Source organism: Oncorhynchus gorbuscha, linkage group LG19 (assembly GCF_021184085.1).
Source record: "Oncorhynchus gorbuscha isolate QuinsamMale2020 ecotype Even-year linkage group LG19, OgorEven_v1.0, whole genome shotgun sequence".
Taxonomy (NCBI): domain Eukaryota; kingdom Metazoa; phylum Chordata; class Actinopteri; order Salmoniformes; family Salmonidae; genus Oncorhynchus; species Oncorhynchus gorbuscha.
Window position 1 is genome coordinate 40898753 of NC_060191.1, and position 20357 is coordinate 40919109.

The 20357-nt window shown below is 46.7% G+C and overlaps 2 protein-coding genes across 2 annotated transcripts in view; both read right to left on the reverse strand.

Annotated features, from left to right (window-relative positions):
* Nucleotides 1-345: 345 nt before the first annotated feature.
* LOC124005847 (transmembrane protein 25-like) lies at nucleotides 346-7489 on the reverse strand. The gene is made up of 10 exons (XM_046315469.1): nucleotides 7430-7489; nucleotides 6907-6964; nucleotides 5575-5685; nucleotides 5028-5378; nucleotides 4436-4735; nucleotides 4052-4186; nucleotides 3918-3951; nucleotides 1721-1824; nucleotides 1436-1516; nucleotides 346-1188 (listed from the first exon to the last, which is right to left on the reverse strand). Exons 1-10 carry the CDS (start codon nucleotides 7472-7474, stop codon nucleotides 1115-1117), a joined length of 1293 nt encoding a protein of 430 aa, XP_046171425.1. The 5' UTR covers nucleotides 7475-7489; the 3' UTR covers nucleotides 346-1114.
* A 1160-nt stretch (nucleotides 7490-8649) lies between these two features.
* LOC124004817 (serine/threonine-protein kinase SIK3 homolog) overlaps nucleotides 8650-20357 on the reverse strand; it is a 54117-nt gene continuing 42409 nt past the window's right edge. Inside the window, 13 exon segments of the mRNA XM_046313627.1 lie at nucleotides 8650-10962; nucleotides 11633-11759; nucleotides 12338-12467; nucleotides 12740-12906; nucleotides 13116-13433; nucleotides 13436-13483; nucleotides 13486-13814; nucleotides 15294-15379; nucleotides 15381-15545; nucleotides 15547-15593; nucleotides 15777-15880; nucleotides 16139-16197; nucleotides 17246-17365. Coding sequence (XP_046169583.1) covers nucleotides 11638-11759; nucleotides 12338-12467; nucleotides 12740-12906; nucleotides 13116-13433; nucleotides 13436-13483; nucleotides 13486-13814; nucleotides 15294-15379; nucleotides 15381-15545; nucleotides 15547-15593; nucleotides 15777-15880; nucleotides 16139-16197; nucleotides 17246-17365 — 1695 coding nt within the window. The 3' untranslated portion in view covers nucleotides 8650-10962; nucleotides 11633-11637.

Consider the following 20357-nt stretch of genomic DNA (forward strand, 5'->3'; position numbering starts at 1 on the left):
ACAATCTGGGATATATAATTGTCATATGTAAATGTCATTACAATTTCCATCAGAGGAAAGGCTGCATTTCCTCCCACTGGCTCAGCACACTGAAATGGGCCAACACAAGTCTCTGGGCTCCATTACAGCAGAACCAGCCCTGCACTGTCCCCCGATGATACCCAGACCTTCAAAGCCCCGATGACCTCTGGTGACAACATTAATATGACAAGCCAGACAGACCAACTTATGTAAATCAATAGACAGTTGGATCCGTCAGTCTCCATCTTAACTACGGTAAAGATTAGCGCCCCCTGCTGGCTAAATAAAAACCAAAAAGCAGAATTTACCATCCATAATCAAATCCATAGTCATATTCATCTTTATTAGATTTATTTTATACACATATACATATGAATACAAATATACATATACACATATTTTATACTTGTAGATGAATATCTATTGTTTATGTATATAGCCATAGAACTATGTCAGTTCACATACATTGTCTTGGACATTATGATATACAAAGAACATGAAGCATTCCTTAATCCAACAGGAGTTCATGGTTATGGTACGTGATCAACAGACTGTAGCATATGGAGGAGTGGTGGGTGTCAGTCAGTGTAAACCATCTAAAACACGGGTACAGTATACTTTCCACACTGAGTATCGGTTTAGGTGTTTGGAGCCATCTAAATGTATTCACTTGATATCACAACTGCACCCTTCTGGTCCCAGATCTGTTTGTGACATATAGTCACACCAAATAGACAGACAGCACAAACGGATATAGGACCAGGCTACAGACTTAGCTGTCAGCTTGAATTACACTAACCAATCAACATAGGACCTGATATTCTGAGTTTCTGATTTTCACGGAATCAAGTTGGAATGTGATTACCTGCTGTAATAGGTTCATCTGGACAACCTCAGAGTGAGTTCGCTAACTACAGTATCTTCCTAACAGGTTCCCCTTGCTGGTCTGTGCCTGTAATCATCTCAGCATCTCTATTGGTCCTTGTTGAAGATGGGATCGGCTGATTGGTTGACTGGCAGTCGTTCCACAGGTTCCTTTTGGCCCCATTGCACTGTGGTTTGACCACCCAGTGGTGGAACTGGGGCATAGTAGTCAGAGCCAGATCTCATCACTGCTCTTGCTGTTCACCTTATAGATGTAGCCCACCATGGGGTACAGGGCGAAGCCTGGGGGGGTGTCAACAACAACCTTTAGAACAATGTACGGACTGACATATGTGGTGCACAGTATGTACACACACAAACGAGAATTATAGGCTCACACACATCCAATAGTATATATAAACACATCCACACGCTCCGTAACACGCCTGAAACTATGTTACACATTATATTAGTGTGGAAAGTATAGACTGGGCCAACGCATTTCCATTCAACAGGCAAGCTAACCTTAAACATCTGAACCCTGTCTTACCCCTGGCAGCGTAGGCAGCAGACAGATCCTCCTCTTCCTCTCTCATCTTGTCCCCAAGGTGGTGTTTGGCGGTCTCGAGTGCTACAGAGAGACAGCATGGGGATGAGGAAGTAGAGTAACAGATGGGACAGAGTCATAGAGAAGACCACAGGGACAGATGCCAGTGCCCAGGGCACCGAAATGGCCACTCTGTTTCCTCTTCTGTAATTGCTTTGCACCATTGATGAGACTTCTGCCTCGGTTCTAATGAGGCATCGGTCTCTCAGCAGTAGTGTAGTGTCTTACCTTTATGCAGGGTGCTGAGGTCGTTGAGTTGCATGTTGGAAGGTAGAGACATGTTCTCTCTGGGTAAGGATATCTTGTCTACCTTCACATTAGATGATTCCATACTGAAACAAGAGTCATGGCGTGTATTTATTAGTGCACACCGTAGCAAAACATTTCTTATTGGATAAGTTCAGGTATGCCCATCCCCGTTTTGGCCTGTTTGCGTCTGATTGTTTCCTAGTGAATACACCCATGTAACGTATATTATTATACAGACACTTGCCTTGTGTACTGTACTGTAAATACTTAAAGAGGAGCATGAATACAATACATAGGAAACAGTGGCAACCCGTCATTCTGGGCAGGTGGGGAAGAGGGGCTTGCCTGTTTTGGCATTAATACAGGTCAGATATCAGTTTTCAAACAATGTAAAAAATTATGCATATCTTTGAGTTAATAAAGCTGCATACAAACATTGTCTCTTTTTTGCTTTCTTGAGTAAGGCAGCTCCAAAATGCAGGGGTTTCAGCCTAACTCAGTGCTTTCTGTGGCGGTGGGGCTAGCCAGCGGAACATACAGAGCGTTGCTCAGTGTTCTGTCACTCATTGAGACACTACGTCACTGCCAAGTGTAAGAGGAGACCTTGAAAATTCTAGCCCTTTGGGTGCTGCCATAGTTCATTATAAAAGTGTCCATCCAAGAAGGCTCAAGGTCATTGGCCACAGATAAAATGACGTCAAATCACGTTACATGTACAGTAGCTTTGACTGGACTGATCACGTCAACGTCATACTTTCCCGATCTGAGCTAGCAGTCATCATCATGAATCAAGTCGACAATCTACTGACAAAACCTTTTTCATCCTGGCCATATGAAGATAAATTATGGGTAAAACGTATCGGTGCTCATCGGCTATTGGACATAAATATTACACAACAACAAGTTGGAAATCACAGATTCAACAAGTGGTTTGGAAGGAATCAGTGACAGTGGCTGTGTGGTCCCAAATATGGCATTAAGGGGCTCTTTTCCAAGTTTAAAATGATAAACGTTCAACATTGGCCATGCTGTCAATGAAGCATGATTTGGGTCATGCTCAAAACAACAACTCGGAACTGCGAAAACTTGACTTTAGTGAGTTCAAGACAACCGGGAAGTGGGGAATAAACGAGCTCCGACTGGGAAAATACGTTTTGAACGGTCATCCGACTTGTTTTGAAAGCACCATAAATCCAGAGAATGCCAGAATTTGATGACAAAATTTGCCCACGAAGGACCACCACTCCACCTTCCTGTTCCAAGTGAGCACAACAAGGTGAGTCCAAAAATGTATTGTATGCTGCGGCATAAATTCTGTAATATGCCAGGGAGATATGTATACAGTAGCTAAGAAAGTAATACTAAGTGTATGTTGTGTAGTAAGATTTTAGTAGGCCATATGCCTCACCCTAATCATTTGGTCTATTTACCCTTCTTCATTTTGCCTACTGTTCCGACTGCTCTACTGTAGCCTATAACCTGTTTAAGTGAAATGTAATCATTGAATATTGTAAAAGCTTTCATTGTCTGCTTATATGCCCCTTATTTGTCCTACAGTTCTGACTTGGTGTACAGGGAGAACACTGTAAGAACGGCCCGTATTCTGAATTCTGTTGCTGTACATTTCAAAAGTGCTAAACAAATAATTACATTGACTAACTGTTATGTCCGTCCTAGCTCGCTCATTGTCTTAATCGAAGTTAAGGATTTCCTTTCATCCGCTTTTCATCCCCTTATGCCATAGTTTCTCCATCTCAATTGTTAGTAGAAACCATATTTGTTTAAGCAAGTCAGCCATGTTTATTTAAAAGGTAGTAAATTAGGCTGAATGAACTGTTTCGCTGCCAGACAAGGCTCCGCTGATAGCCAGGTGTAGCACTGGTAAGATGTTGGGACTGCTGTTCAGATAGCTTTACTTAGGCCCTAACAGTTTGTGGGCACCGTATGTCACCATTACAGTGCAATTAATGTGTTGTTTAGTGTTGTGCAACACACTTTTATTTATTTATTTCCCCACCAAGACCTAGTACATGCTAATATCGCCACTGATAGGTATTACATTTTAGCAGACACTCTTTTCCCGAGCGACTTACCGTAGAAAGGCACATTTAGACACATACCTATGCTGACAACTGACACAAACAACAGACCGACCAACTAAATAAATGTACGTTACCATTTTTTCGCCATTATAATCTCGACTGGCTCATCTGAAAAAGAACAGACATTATTCAGAGACTTAAAGCACTTCATTCACTGTACCATCAAAATACAACAGTTCCTCCCACCCTCCTTGCTCCCCTGTCTCACCGATGATGGCCTTGCCCTTGTTCTTGTGCAGAAGGCAGAGCACCAGAAGGCTGAGGATGAGGAAGGTAACGAAGCCCACAGCGCCCCCTGTCAGGATGCCCAGCACCGGCACCTCCACCCTGGACTGGAGGAACTCTGGAGAATACAGAAACGGGGGGGGGGGGGGGGGGGGCTATGATCTGGGCTGTAGTGGAAAAAAGGGCTATTCACACTACTGAACCGAGCCGAGCCGAGCCGAGCCGAACCGAGCCAAGCTGGGCCAAATCAAGCTAAACTCAGATGGCCCGGTTACGCATCCACCCTTCGCTGAAAAGACAATATGCAAAGACAGTTTGTTCGTGTCGGCGGCAATGATAGTAAGAAAAGGGTCAAAGTGATATTGACCTGTCAGACCTGCCAGAGCTAGGTTGCTCTGAGCTGCACCGACACTGTTGCTGGCGTTTACGGAGACGTTCCCTGATAGGCTGCTCGGGGCGACCTGCAGCGTGTGATTGGTCAGCCAGGGGTAGCTCCGCGAGTCCAGGATGAGGAAGTCCGAAGTGTTGGCCACCCGCTGACCGGACTGGTCCACCCAGGTGATGTGGGCAGGGGGGTTGGACCGTACCAAGGCAAAGAGGACCAAGGAGAGGCCAGGGTCTGAGGTTTCAGTGTAGTGAGCGTTCACACGCAGAATCTCTGGCTGGACTGTGATAGAAAAGGGGAACAGAATAAAGAGAGGGAAACTGAGCATCACATCAGTTCAATGTACTACTGGGTTTAAATAACCTACAGTGGTGGGACCATATTGGACATTGATATTAGCACTGCGGCCAATGATAATATCTGAATACGGTAAGCAGAAGGACTGGGGTTAATACTGCCTTTGGATATGTAACCTGAATTCAACAAGTAAGTGAAACCTGAACAGCCACAACAGATAATCATATTAACACATTCCCCACACAACATCAGCAGATCATTCAACAAGCCTCCTCACACTGCACATTGAGGGTGACGGTGGCGTTGTAGCTCTCTCCACTGTGAGGGCTGGAGGCGGCACATACTAGCTCTCTATCCCACTTCCTGGCTCTCAGAGAGAAGGTGCTGTTGTGCTTGGAGTCCGGTGTCAGCAGCCCAGACTCCTCCCGTGATGTCACCACCAGGCGCCCAGGTGTCCGCTTGTCCGACGGCGGTCTCTGTCGCTCCCCGTTAAGGTACCACGTCAGCAGGGGTGGGGCATGAGGATTCCAACCCTCTGATTGGCAGTTGAACTTGTGGGTGACATTCTCTTTCAGTGTTAGTGCAGCTCGATGCCGTCCATCAATCTTGGGCGCATGTTCGATGGCACCTGGACAGAGAAGTTGATGTAAAAAAAATTAAAAGATGTGCCCTTGAAACTCAGTGTCTATTTCAATGTCCTTTTCATTGGTATCTCATCAGAATCTTTATCAATATACTGTAACTCATAAAGAACCGAGTAGTATACTCTGTGAGGTGGTATATTTTCCATCTCTTAGTTTTTGTGATCCAGTCTTGTTACTGACCTGTCCATGCCCAGGCCAAGGTGTTTAGCAGCAGGACAGTGGTGCCCGGCACCTGCCTCAGACACACACACTCCATGCTCATCCACAGGACCACCAACACACACCTGCTATCTGCCATGATGTGCACTCGCAAGCACACACACACACACAGGAATAGAGAGACTGGCAGTAAGTGATTGCTCTCCAGTGACTGAATAGAGGGTTTACACAGACAAGAGGATGAAAAGCAAAACAGAGGTGGACAACGAAACAGACAGAAACAAGACAGGGAAATAGGACAGTGTGTCAGATATGGAGAGAAAGAGAGAACATGGACATAAGAATAGCATTAGCTCTAGAAAAAAAAACAAGAAAACACTGACAGAAAGAAAGAGACTGGGACAAAGACCGAAAAAACACAATAGGAATAAAGTGGATAGATCCCTAAGAGAGACAAAGAGAATGCGGTGAACACAGATAAACAACTTGTGTGAACAGACAACGTCAACAGAAGAACAGTAGCTTCCTGGACAATCCATGAAAAGACACAGGAATAGCCAATCAGAAAGGATACAACAGTACGAAAGACAAAGAAATAGCCAAGCTGCAACCGGATATAGAGACACAACGAACAGTGAGGACGAGAGGTAGAGTAAGAGTTGATTATGCTCTTCACAAATAGACCCTGACTTCACAGAGTATTGAATAATTTGCTGGCTGTCTAACTTTGATTTGTAAGGAGCTGCAGTGCAATACGCTGATATAGACGCCATCTGAGTAAATCTCTACCAGTAGATTAAAAACACAGGCCTGTTTTAAAGGAGAAGTCCGTGATTTCACAAGACATACGTGCAAACCAAACGTGTGAAAAAGCACCAGAAATGACCAACGCCTGATACTATCAATCCCGGATTATCATGGTCACATGATCAATGTGTCAGCGCCTTCTAGTAAAGCCGGCATGCAAGCACGACATCAACACATAAAGCTGACAGCATGAGAATAGCATTCCATAGTATTCCCCAAATAAACAATGGCGCAATCAGTCCAGTAAAGAGATGGCTGGAAGCTTGTTATCATAACAAGCACAGGCACAATGGATGGAAGAGAGTAATGGACAAGAGTAGTGAGAGCTAGAGGGCTAGACTCTGCGCAACACACTAAATCTGCTGTGCAGGGATGCATGCAGTGTCCTCAAAACGCACACATACCCAAATATACACAGCAATGCACACAGCACTGTCTTTCAAACTCAGATAAACCAACACACACACGTAACAGTCCGAACCTTTCTTCCCCCATTCTTTATTTTTCTCTCTCTCACACACACACAAATCCATGTTAGTGTGTTACCTTGGCACAGTCTGCAGATGGTGGTGGGATGATACAGCCTGTCGGTCCTCCATACATGCTGGGTAGGGTAGCAGAGGAGAAAAGAGGCAGCACCCCCTGGCTTACTCAACTATACACACACACACACACACACACACACACACACACACACACACACACACACACACACACACACACACACACACACACACACACACACACACACACACACACACACACACACACACACACACACACACACACGATCCTGACTGCAGCAAGCAGCATTTAGTGGCTGACGCAGGCAGTCATGCTGTCGCCACACAGACAACAAGAAGGGGAGAGAGGAAAGAGGAGAGGGGGAGCGAGAGGAAAACGGGACAAGCTACGCAATGCATCCGTCATTCAGTGAGCCAGTAGCCACGTATTACAAGGTGTGAGAGAGAGAAAAATTAGGGGATGGCTGGAAGGAGAGTCATGGGGGAGAGGGGGGTCATTCTACTAAAACACAGGGGACTAGCTGTTATCCACTTATCTTGCACACCTTCCAATCGCAGCCCCACAGCATCCCTGCCTGCCCCTCCTCCATTAAATCCTATAGGGCTCCTTAGATCTGTGCTCAGCTACCATTGCCTGAAAAGCCACTGCAGTGCAGCTATAGACAGACAGACCAAAGAAGCTGATCCCCGAGCACTGCAGCCCTGAGGTAGAGGGATGTAAAATCAATAGCTTACCAAATGTTCCCCATTCATCCCGACAGTGCTCCTGTGTCAGGGAGGTCCTTTCCTTAACGCTCATGAATTCAACTAGAGGAGTTCTTCTTACCCAGGATGCTCTCAGGTTTGTGCCTTATTATCTATCACAGCCTGTGAAATCTGGAGTATATGGCAGGGTTGATCACTTTTTAAATTCAGTCAACTGAGGAAGGACACTGAAAATCCAATTCTAGTGGGAATTTCAGTTTCCTTCCTGAATTGACTAAATTGGAATGGAACACAACCCTGCTGTAGTGCATGAAGATGTTCGTACATGTTTCACAACCATTAACTCTGCTTCTCAATGACAAGCTACTGCTCGTAGTTGAGGACAATCAGTATGGCATTCAGACTGACAAAAAAACAAGCAGTGTGACATTCAGACTGACAAAAAAACAAGCAGTGTGACATTCAGACTGACCAAAAAAACAAGCAGTGTGACATTCAGACTGACAAAAAAACAAGCAGTGTGACATTCAGACTGACCAAAAAAACAAGCAGTGTGACATTCAGACTGACAAAAAAACAAGCAGTGTGACATTCAGACTGACAAAAAAACAAGCAGTGTGACATTCAGACTGACCAAAAAAACAAGCAGTGTGACATTCAGACTGACAAAAAACAAGCAGTGTGACATTCAGACAGACAAAAAACAAGCAGTGTGACATTCAGACTGACAAAAAACAAGCAGTGTGACATTCAGACAGACAAAAAACAAGCAGTGTGACATTCAGACTGACAAAAAACAAGCAGTGTGACATTCAGACAGACAAAAAAAAAAACAAGACAAAAACAGTGTGACATTCAGACAGACAAAAAACAAGCAGTGTGACATTCAGACAGACAAAAAACAAGCAGTGTGACATTCAGACTGACAAAAAACAAGCAGTGTGACATTCAGACTGACAAAAAAAACAAGCAGTATGGCATTCAGACTGACAAAAAAACAAGCATAAATTCCAAGGTGGTATACAGATTCCTTAAATCTATTGATCACCCAAACACATTGTCTTTTTAAATTATTTATTTATATATATTTATTTAATTCATCTCAGTTTGGTTGGTAATTCTATTTAATCATCGTTGTTGCACTTTAGTATTTTTGTACTCCCAAAAACAAAATAAACAATAGAAAGAGAAAACATAGGATACAGGTGCCGAGCAAAGAGCTGGTTTACAGATGATGAGAGGGAAGTCAGACAGAAACAGACAAGGAAGAAGACAATGAGGTGCTCACTCATCAGCAACACACTCACAGTCCCTTGCTGGACCATGATGCACTGGGAGTCCTGCGGACAAGGTGGGGATAGGGAGGCGGATCGTTCTCCCACCCCCTCTGCTCACTATCTGAACTGTACATACTGCGCTGGGGTCAAACTGAAGCAACCGGTCTGTCTCTGGTCAGTTCCTCATTTCTCTCCCTCTGAAGAGATGAAGGACTGAATTCAGTATTGGGGCTGGAGTAGGTCTCACTTGATGATCATGTGACGAAGGGAGGGAACGATATAGAGCGAGAACGAGATAGAAAAGGGAGGCAGCACATGTGCAGAGTAGTAGTCTCCTCCTTGGATGTGGCCGGAGCTGGGCCAGAGTCGGGAGAAGAGGCAATGTCCAGTGCGTGTTGGCCAATAAGGGGGCGATGAGGTCCGAGACGGAGGGTACCACTGCAGATTGGGGGAGCGAGTGGAGAAGGGGTCTGTCCATCTCCGCCTCTAAAAATGTCTTACGATGATGATATGTCAGCTATATTACAGTTCCCCTCCGTTTCAATGACTGCATTCCCAGCACCGAACCACCCCACAACCCATTGCCTGCCAAATCTACCCCCCCAAAAAACAGAAAACGTTAACAACAACGACGAGATCAATGATTGAAATGATAAAAAGTAACAAATAACCACTCTCCTCTTCAAGTGTCTCGATAATAAAACAAGAAGAACAATCTTTTTTTTATGACAACGGAGGATTTTCTCCCTGTACTCTTTTGGCTAAAAATCTCAATATTCAGAAAAAGGAAAAAAAAAAGAAGAAGATATCTGAAGACATCCAAAAATACAAATAATAACAATAACAATATAAAAATACCTCCCCAACACCCCCCACCCCCCAAAAAAATGGGATACAGCAATTGTGGTCTATACATGGTGTCGCTGTACAGGGGAGGAAGGGGAAGCATGTCTGTTAAAACTACACACAATGCCACACTGTCACAAAAGGTGGCAGGGGAGTGATGGGGAGTGGAAAAAGAGGGAGAGAGAAGGATGGAATGAAGAATGGGGGGGGGGGGGGGGGGGGCAGAGATGGGCATAAAACAAGAGAGAACAAGGGAGTGACAAAAGGAGAAGGCAGTATGGGAGGGTAAACAGGGAGAAGAATTAAAGATAGCTTGAACCGAAAGTGCAGAATTTCTTAAGTAATCAAAACTAAAATGTTGTCTTCCTTGCAACACAGGACAGTTTTTTTTCCTTTAATAATAGTTCTCATTATAATCATAATAACAATAAAACGTATTTTACAGAAAACAGTCATAACAATAATGATCATAATTTCTAGATGAACATTAGCCCGTAAAAATGAATTTGAAAAACAATTAATAAAAAGAACAGAACAGGAAAACAAAATAAAAAATGAGAGCTGGTTGTGCTGTGCGATCCTCGATGTCACTGAGCTGTTTTTTTTTTGCGCCTCTGAGCCTGACCCAATCCCACCCCTGTAAGCCCAATGGAATGGGTCACTCATAGGCTCTGAGATCACAGCCCGCTCCGGAATGGTCCACTGGAATACAGTGGAGGGGAGAGGGAGGAGCGGACAGAACCTCACAGGAATCCCTGCGCACAGACTTGGTGTGAATACTTTGGGTTTGTGGCTGAGTGTGTGCATGTGTAACTTTATGTTATCTATACGTTTTGCCTGTATGAATGTCTGGGACATTGAGGCGCATGAGTATGTTGCTATGGCAACAGTTAGGAGGAGGAGGGGGGGTAAGGGGGCAGGAGAGCGGGACCGCAGGGGGTAGGAAGGAAGAAGTGATAGGGGGAAGCAGAGCCCGATCTATCCAATCGGACGGAAGAGCAGAAATGGAGAGAGCCAATGATGGCAATGCTTGCTAGATGGCTGTGCAGAACAGAATGCTGGCATTGAACCCACTCCCCTCGCCCAGCCAATCCCCCCCACCCACCCCGGGCTGCAGCCTGCAGGCTGCCTGCCCTCCCCCAAGCCCCATGACTGACGGACTGCGCCCCCTCCAGACAGACAATGGCGGTTTGGCGTGATGCTGCTCAACACAGGTGGCTGATGTGGACCTTTATACACAGAAGACGCTCCTAGGAGAGAGAGAACACAGAGGGACAGGGTTAACACTAGGGGTGAATTTCAATTGTCTTTCTTTGGTTCCTTGTGCCCTCTCTCCTTGCCTCCATCTCAAAAAGCATATCTGAGGAAACCCCCCAGTCCTTCTCTTCCAATGAGCTTAGAGAAGGAAGTAAGGAGAGAGGTGAGGAATCAAGGTAATACCATTGAGATTCCCTCTGGATTCCCCCTAGCTAGGAGCACTAACACTTCTAGTCCTGTTCACCTCTTGACCAACCAAGTCAGTACTGTGAATGAGAATCGTATCCTAAATGACCTGCCGGGCTAAATGAAAGTTTAATTAAATGACAACTGATCGAAGAACAGCATTAACAGTTTGGGGCGGCAGGTAGCCAAGTGGTTAGAGCGTTGGGCCAGTAACCGAAAGGTTGCTGGATCGAATCCCCGAGCTGACAAGGTAAAAATCTGTTGCTGTGCCCCTGAACAAGGCAGTTAACCCACTGTTCCCCGGTAGCAGTGGCAACAGTGGCAACAACCACTGACTGTGTAGACTGAGTTCAGGCAACAGAGTCATACTGTGAGGTTGGTCCAAAATGGCTCCCGATTCCCCAAATATAGTGCACTACTGGTCAAAAGTAGGGAATAGGGTGCCATTTGAGATGCAGACTAAGTGCCTGTGCGTACCTGTGTTAGACCCCGGCCTGCTCCATGCTGTACTGCAGGTCTGGGGGTTTGTAGCTGTGAAGGATGTTGCTGGTGCAGGACGACGGGTAGCAGCCTCCAGCATGGAGCTCTCCCTCCACGTCACATACTGCCAGGAGAAAACACAGACAGAATGAAGAACTCCATGTTCAGGGCAGGTGGGTGTTGTGAGTGCATGGGCATGGTACTCCGTGGCTCCGTTGGGCGGCAGCTAGCCTAGCGGTTAGAGAGTTGGGCCAGTAACCGAAAGGTCGCTGGTTCGAATACCCGAGGCGTCAAGGTGAAAACCTGCCGATGTGCTATTAAGCAAGGCACTTAACCCTAATTGGTTCCAGGGGCGCCTTACTACTCTAACCGCTAGGCTAGCTGCCGCCCAATGGAGCCACAGAGGACCATGCACATGCACTCAACACCCAGCTAGCTGCCCTGTAAAACAACACGTCACTGCACCTATCCGGTGTATTTCACAATAATATATCTATTTAGAAGGCAGTATTATGGGTTAAATTCCCTTTGGGACAACCAATAGAAAATGCATGCAAGTGTCTGCTAAAACGGCATATATTGTTATACTATATCGTCCTGTGACAGAGATTATTTTAGAGTTCACATTTTACTCAGACCAGACTGAGTCTGCCACGTTTTACTCACTTTACCTCGTTTGGTGTGTGTGTAGGTGACACTGACCTGACTCTTCCCGCTGGTGGAGCTGCTGGCTTCCTGTCAGAGATGATTGGCTGAGGATGTCAGACATGCGGGCGGAGCTCAGAGCCTTGCCAGCCAACAGGCTCATACCAGACATGGGCTCAGCCTGGTCCTGAGGCGGTACAGAAAGACACGTTAAGTACATAAACGCATGCACACAGACAATTCCAAATTGACCCCGAGTCCCTACCCCTAGGCATGCCACACAAAAGGTACGTATGAGCAACAAGGTCCATCGTGCCCTCTGATAGTTTTACCAAGCCTAAGACCTATCCATTGAAACTATCCAGTCCTTTGAGAGCTACACAAGACGCTAAGAGATTCTGTAGATTCTACTTCTGTGTGTCCCAAACGGAGCACATTATGGCACCGTGAGAGACTCACATAGGCGTCGTCGCAGGTTTGGATGGTGTGGTGGCGCTGTAGCTGGCCCCGGGGCCGATAGCCGTCCCCCTGGGAGCCCCTGGTGGAGTAGCCCACTCCGTTACGGTCAGGCACGCCCTGCTCCATAACCTGCTGCCCCTGGGTCGTGCAGTCAACATGCTCATTGTCTGGAAGGGGGAAGAGAGGGAGGGAGGGATTACTGAATTTGCTAAGTTAACAGTATAGAATGTAGCTTGTGTGACCAAAGCAGGAATGTGTAAAAAGCATGTGAGTATCAGCATACAGGGATGTGACAGCTGTTTGACACCATAGAAATAGAATGTACAGAATCTAAATAGTCCTTCTATTTCTACGGTTGAGCCTGCTTGACCCTTACCTCTGGTTGTGGTGGTGCTCCTGATGTAGCCGTGTCTGTGTGTGGGGGAGTTGTAGGGGGGAGTCCCTCCCTGGGGGGGGCCCAGCAGGTCATGGCCGTCCCCACAGCCTTGGGCCTTGGCCAGGAGGCCCTCATGGTAGCCGGGTGGCAGGTCATCCTCCTCCATGCTCTCTGAGTGGGGCAGGCTGGGGGGCTGGACATCTGGGGGCCTGATCTGGAGGAGGTGGTGGTAGGGGCTTCCCGGCTCCAGAGACTCCCCTTGGCCGAGCTGGCGCAGCAGCAGCATTTCCGTGTAGTCCTGGGGCACGTTGGGGGAAGTGGGGGTGCCGGCCGAGGGCTCTGCCTCTTCAGCAGGGAGGCCAGGTCCTGGGGGGCAGGCGGGGGTCGGCGTGGCCCGTCAGGGAGTGGCGGGGAGAGAGGAGACCCTGTAGGGTGGGGGTGACATGCTGCTGGGGCCGGTACTCCAGGGGGGTGGGGGAGAGGAGAGCCTGCTGCAGGGAAGAGGGGTTCCCGTAGCCCCCGCCTCCAGTGCCACCGACCACCCCACCCTGGTAGCCCTCCATCCCTGGCACCTTGAGGGAGGTCCCCTGGAGGTAGGGGTTGTAGCCCCCCACCACCCCCGATGGTCGAGACCCCTCGCCGAACAGATGAGGGTTGAAGGCGGCCTGGTCGTAAGTGTTGAACCGTCCGAGGCTGCGACTGGGGAGGGAGGGACCAGGGAAGAGAGGGGAATAGTCAGCTTATATGCTACTTGCAACAAAATGTACCATCCAATGCAAATACTTCTGAGAGGGAGAAAAAAAACACACCATTGAGATGAAGTATTTTGGATTAAGGAAGTATACAAGAAATAAATGGCAGTTATTATTAGTAGTAGTATAAAAATTAAATGAGTTATTATGAACAGTATGAGTGGTGAGAGAAGTATGACAAAACATATATTGCCTACGTGATTCTGACATGACAATACAATTCTACATCTTAAATACAACCGTTTGACCCACTATTATGGGTGATAATTAGCACAAAAGCCTTCCGGATTAAAGGAGTCCTGGTATTGAGTGACAACCTCAAATACACCCAGATTCTGTTGCTTTGCCAGAGGAAATGACAGGAAAATCAAACGATGAGGTAACAAACAAGCTTGTCACCCCCTCTCAGTGAACGTGGTCTAGGCTTAGCATAGAAATACAACACACAGACTGTTGGGTGAATATGTGTTTAGGTCCTACAGCTGGGGTGGAGGAGAAATACAACACACAGACTGTTGGGTATAGGAATTCCTAGTTCCTACCAGCTGGAAGGGACACTCCTACCACGAGCAGTCATCCCACCACCTACGCCCATTTAGTCAGCCAATCACAGCGGGGGAATCAGCGGGCGGTGGGACGTCTCCTTATTCAGCCAAGTAGGTTTTTTGGTTTATCAAAACACTTTGGTCACAGTGGTATTTCTCAATGTAAAAACCCACAAGATTTTGTCTGAAATCCACTAACCTATCAGGTGTAAGACCCTGTTGTCCCTGAATAGCAGGGGCGTAAACAACTCATTTCGCCCCGCAGGTCGCATTCGGTCTTCACAGAGGTCCCGAGGGCCGCACTTAATATTGATTACATTTCCTCGCAGTCAAAAAGTGCAAAAGATAACATAACCTCTATGGATTTTCTTAATGCTCCCTGACTGTCTAGCTTTCGTTTTCGAACGGGCCAGATTGAATGGGCTTCCTGGGTCCATTTGCTTGACACCCCTGCTATATAGAGTACTTTTGACCAGGGCACGTGGTCTACAGGAGTTCAGGATGTAGGGGAACTGGCTGCCATTTAGGATGCCTCCCATGGTGCCTCTAAATCCCACCTCCCAATAATACAAGCCGAAATGTATTTACACCACGGGCAACACGGTTTATTAAACGGAATTATGAGTGAGTTTTGGGCTTCAGGAACATGGCTTCCTACGGTTGACTGAGGTATGAGGGACGGAAATCTACAATAACTGAATGAGGGGGGGGGGTGAAATGGAGGTTTTTACAGTGTGAGGACATACGAGAAAGTCCAAAACACAGAGTTGAAGAACATGAAAGTTTAAGAAAAGTGATGGAGGGAAAACAAAAAGTAAAATCAAAAAGTGCAAAGGGGAACAGCCATGACGGGTCAGCCACACAGGCAGCGTGAGGGTCACCTGTGGGTCTCGGCATTGTCTGCGCTCAGCTGCTTCCCCAGGACCCGGTGGGAGCACGGCGTGGAAAGGAAAGCCTGCTGCTGGCGCTGCAGGGCCCCGCCCCCCTCCCAGCTCCACCTCTTGCACCTGGATAGTCACCTGCTGCTGGGGCATGGGGACACCCCCCCCACGGGAAGAGGAGCAGGGCTGCTGCTGCTGCGGGGGCAGTGCGACCGGGCGGAGGCCGCAAGGGGGGGGACTCCCCGCTGGAGGGCTGGTAGAGGGCGGGGGCGTGCTGGTACTGCACCGCTGATGGTACACCTGAGGGGTAGGAGGGAGAGATCAGTCAGTCAGGAGAGAGCTAATACACCTACAAACAGGTTATTTCAACCATCACTTAGTCTTAATAAGGGATCATTAACAATTTTGTCATATTGACTGATCATTCAGTCCTTTAGTCCAATAAAAAGACAAGTAGGAATAAGGGGTGGAGTTAAAACTCACCGTGCCCCTGCATCATCGCTGTTGGAGGGGGACTCTGATTGGGCTGTCTTAAAAGGTGGTTGCTGGGATGTGTAGGCGGTGGGCTGGAGGGCTGGATATGCAACCTGAGGGAAGGGAGAGAACAGACAGGGATGTAAATAACACTTCAAATCAATAGAGCGAAACAAAAGCCTGGCTTGTTGGTGGAGCTTCTCTGAGCTGCACGACATTTGTTTAGCAGACTATTGCCATAGAGCATGTTCCTTTGAACCTGTACGCATAAAAATAAATGCTTGTTTTTAGACACTAATGAGTATCATCAGTCTCTTGCTCAGAGTGTGCAGGTGTTGACAACTCAGGGTGTGTGTGTGTGGTGTTTTCACCTCTGGAGCTGGTGGGTAAGGTGACTGGGCTGGCAGTCTCCGTGTCCCAAAGACAGGGCCTGCAGAATGGAGAGAAAGATTTAGCTAATGGGGAAACTATTTAGGAACGCATAATGGCAAGTGTTTACGGTGTTTGTGTCACATCGACCTGCATTTCCCAGTGTGTGAGTGTCTTTCACAGATGGGGACAGAAATGTCCCAGGCTCAAAGTGACTTGCATCTGCTGGTGTAGAAAACACTGCTCCAGCTGATACAAACCACGCAGTGTGTGTGTGTGTCTCTGTGTATGTGTGTCTGTGTCTTTCTCTGTGTGTGTGTGTGTTTGTGTCTTTCTCTGTGTGTGTGTGTCTGTGTCTTTCTCTGTGTGTGTGTGTCTGTGTCTTTCTCTGTGTGTGTGTGTCTGTGTCTTTCTCTGTGTGTGTGTGTTTGTGTCTTTCTCTGTGTGTGTGTGTCTGTGTCTTTCTCTGTGTGTGTGTGTCTGTGTCTTTCTCTGTGTGTGTGTGTATGTGTCTTTCTCTGTGTGTGTGTCTGTGTCGTTCTCTGTGTATGTGTGTCTCTGTGTCTTTCTCTGTGTATGTGTGTCTGTCTTTGTCTGTGTGTCTCTGTGTATGTGTTTCTTTCTCTGTGTGTCTCTGTGTGTGTGCCTGTGTCATTCTCTGTGTATGTGTGTCTCTGTGTGTGTGTGTGTCTTTCTCTGTGTATGTATCTCTGTGTATGTGTGTCTTTCTCTGTGTGTATCTCTGTGTATGTGTGTCTTTCTCTGTGTGTATCTCTGTGTATGTGTTTCTTTCTCTGTGTATGTGTGTCTTTCTCTGTGTGTCTCTGTGTGTGTGTGTCTCTGTGTGTGTGTGTGTGTGTGTGTGTGTGTGTCTCTGTGTGTGTGTGTGTGTGTGTGTGTGTGTGTGTGTGTGTGTGTGTGTGTGTGTGTGTGTGTGTGTGTGTGTGTGTGTGTGTGTGTGTGTGTGTGTGTGTGTGTGTGTGTGTGTGTGTGTGTGTGTGTGTGTGTGTGTGTGTGTGTGTGTGTGTGTGTGTGTGTGTGTGTGTGTGTGTGTCTGTCACCGCGTGCGCGCATGTGTGTGTGCCTGTGTCGGTGTGTGTCACAGTGACCTGTATCTGCTGGTGTAGAATCTGCTGCTCCTGCTGGTACAGGAAATGCTGTTGTTGTGTGTGCTCAAGCAGCCGCTCGTCCTGGGGGCAAGCGTACATCTTCTGCAGCTGCTCACACTCCTGGTACACATACGCGCACAAACACACAACAAACATATTGTTGTTAGAGACCACACAAAGAAAGACAATGGAACCTGAAATATAATGAATAGCATTACTTGCGGTCACTTTCACGCAGAATACCCCATCCGACGATAATATAGAACGCAACAATAAAAGAGATTCAAATCAATTCTTTGTCGCATGTCAAAAAGGCCATTTCCTTCTTATGTATTTTGGAAGGGCAATAAAGCTTTTTGATTTAAATTGAATCCATTTCAGGGTCTATGAGGTTTGTATGTAAGGCATGTGGTCCTTCCTTACACTTCTAAAATGGCTGTTAACTCCATAATACAGACCGGTTCTGAAGTCATCAATATAGAATTTTCCCTATTGCCCTGTTGTGTACTGTTACAACGACCTTGGAGATCCCTCCGCCACCTCTCTAGCGCTAGTCTCTCATCACAGCCTTGACATTAAACTGTTAAATCGATTAGCTGATATCTAGCCTGGTCCCAGCCCTGTTTGTGCTATCATTTTGGCATGACAAAGAGTTGACATGATAGCACAAACAGATCTGGGACAAGGCTAGCGGACTTGATTCCGGGTCACGTAATGACTTTAGCTTTGACCGAGGGCAGAAGTGCTGGCGACATCAATGGCAGCTTGTTTTGTATTGACGCTCACCCCCGTGACCCGAACAGCCTAGTGTTTACTCTCACCATAACACCATCCCAAACTTGAGTCTGTGGGATTACCCCTTAATTACCACCCCAGTGACATCAGCACCCTTAGGCCAATCCCAATATCCTCAAACCTGCTGAATCTCTTGATGCCCCCCACCTTGGATCTGTGCCTATTACACACAGAGTTGATTGCTAAAGCAGTTCAGTGTTTCAGTCCAACACTGCACAATCTGTCCTTGTGTATGGAATCAGACTAATTGAAGGTTAAGTGGGAGTAAGTGGATTACATCAAGTGTCTGCACACTGAGGTGCAGAAGGAAGATAGAGTGAAACAGAAGTGTATGGGGTAAGGCAGGACAATGCTTAGGAGCTGCAGTGCTTACCCAAAGAAGTATTGTAGACTGCAGAGCAATGCAAAAAAAAAAAAAAAAAAAATGTTTTTGGTAAGTCTTTACATATTGCAATATAGTTGAACGCCAGCCTCGGCGCTGTGTAGACGTGCAGGTGACAGAAGGTCGAAAAAAAGATGGATGGAAAGAAGAAAAAAAAGATGAAAAAAAAAAGTACATCGATGACTTGTTGTTTACATGGCAACATATTGAATGAAAAGCAGAAATGTAAAAATGTCCTTGGTTTCAGAGAATGGTAGAATGGTATGGTTTCTGGAAAAAAAGATGGATGGGAGGGAGGGGTCTTTAAGTATACAGACTAAACAAGAAGACACCTGTGTCTTGGTGTCTCTACACTGGTCGATACAATGGAGCAGGTAGGTGCGGGTTAATGCAGGACCAGCGGGAGCAGGTGGGCAGGGGGAAATAAGGACCAGCGGGTTTGAGAGAATGAGAATTTACAAGAGGCCTTTCAACTGATGGGACCTCAATGGAGAGCCAGTTCCTGTGTTTCATACCACCTGGAACATCCAGAGGCAAAAGTAGAGCACTTGACAAGCTATTTAGCTATGTGCGTATGCAAGTGATTCTATTGTGACAAAGGCATTAATTGAATCACGGTAAGACACGCTCTTTTTCCCGGATGCGTGAACAAAATACTTTCCAGTGAGGCCAGACAGTTTAGTATGACGATAGACGACATCAGGGAGTCCGTCATTAAGACACCGGGACAGTACAAAGTGGAGACGTACACACTGACTCTACACTGAATCTTCTCTAAAGAGGCTCAGTATCTAAATCTGTCCTTTCACTGTGTAGGAAAACAAGTGGATGACGTCAAGGGAGGCTTGTGTGGCATTCACACTTGCACCCCAGGGGTAGGAGCAGCAGGTAGATAGATATATACATTGGAGCAGGTACGGGGTAAGGCAGGACTATGTAGGAGCAGCAGGTAGATAGATATATACATTGGAGCAGGTATGGGGTAAGGCAGGACTATGTAGGAGCAGCAGGTAGATAGATATATACATTGGAGCAGGTACGGGGTAAGACAGGACTATGTAGGAGCAGCAGGTAGATAGATATATACATTGGAGCAGGTACGGGGTAAGACAGGACTATGTAGGAGCAGCAGGTAGATAGATATATACATTGGAGCAGGTACGGGATAATGCAGGACTATGCTCAGGAGCAGCAGGTAGATACATTGGAGCAGGTACGGGGTAAGGCAGGACTATGTAGGAGCAGCAGGTAGATACATTGGAGCAGGTACAGGGTAAGGCAGGACTATGTAGGAGCAGCAGGTAGATACAATGGAGCAGGTACAGGGTAAGGCAGGACTATGTAGGAGCAGCAGGTAGATAGATATATACATTGGAGCAGGTACGGGGTAAGACAGGACTATGTAGGAGCAGCAGGTAGATAGATATATACATTGGAGCAGGTACGGGATAATGCAGGACTATGCTCAGGAGCAGCAGGTAGATACATTGGAGCAGGTACGGGGTAAGGCAGGACTATGTAGGAGCAGCAGGTAGATACATTGGAGCAGGTACAGGGTAAGGCAGGACTATGTAGGAGCAGCAGGTAGATACAATGGAGCAGGTACGGGGTAAGGCAGGACTATGTAGGAGCAGCAGGTAGATACATTGGAGCAGGTACGGGGTAAGGCAGGACTATGTAGGACAGGTAGATACATTGGAGCAGGTACGGGGTAAGGCAGGACTATGTAGGAGCTGCAGGTACAGTGGGACAAAAAAGTATTTAGTCAGCCACCAATTGTGCAAGTTATCCCACTTAAAAAGATGAGGCCTGTAATTTTCATCATAGGTACACTTCAACTATGACAGACAAAAGGAGAAAAAAATTACAGAAAATCACATTGTAGGATTTTTAATGAATTTATTTGCAATTTATGGTGGAAAATAAGTATTTGGT

Excerpts from the sequence above, each read along its gene's own strand:
- LOC124005847 (XM_046315469.1), bottom strand. The coding sequence starts at position 7,474 with ATGGAGGAGGGGCAGGCAGGGATGCTGTGGGGCTGCGATTGGAAG. Across the intron at positions 1,825-3,917 it reads ATTATAATGGCGAAAAAATG|TATGGAATCATCTAATGTGA; the intron begins GTAACGTACATT and ends CTCTTGTTTCAG. Across the intron at positions 1,517-1,720 it reads CCTCAGCACCCTGCATAAAG|CACTCGAGACCGCCAAACAC; the intron begins GTAAGACACTAC and ends GTCTCTCTGTAG.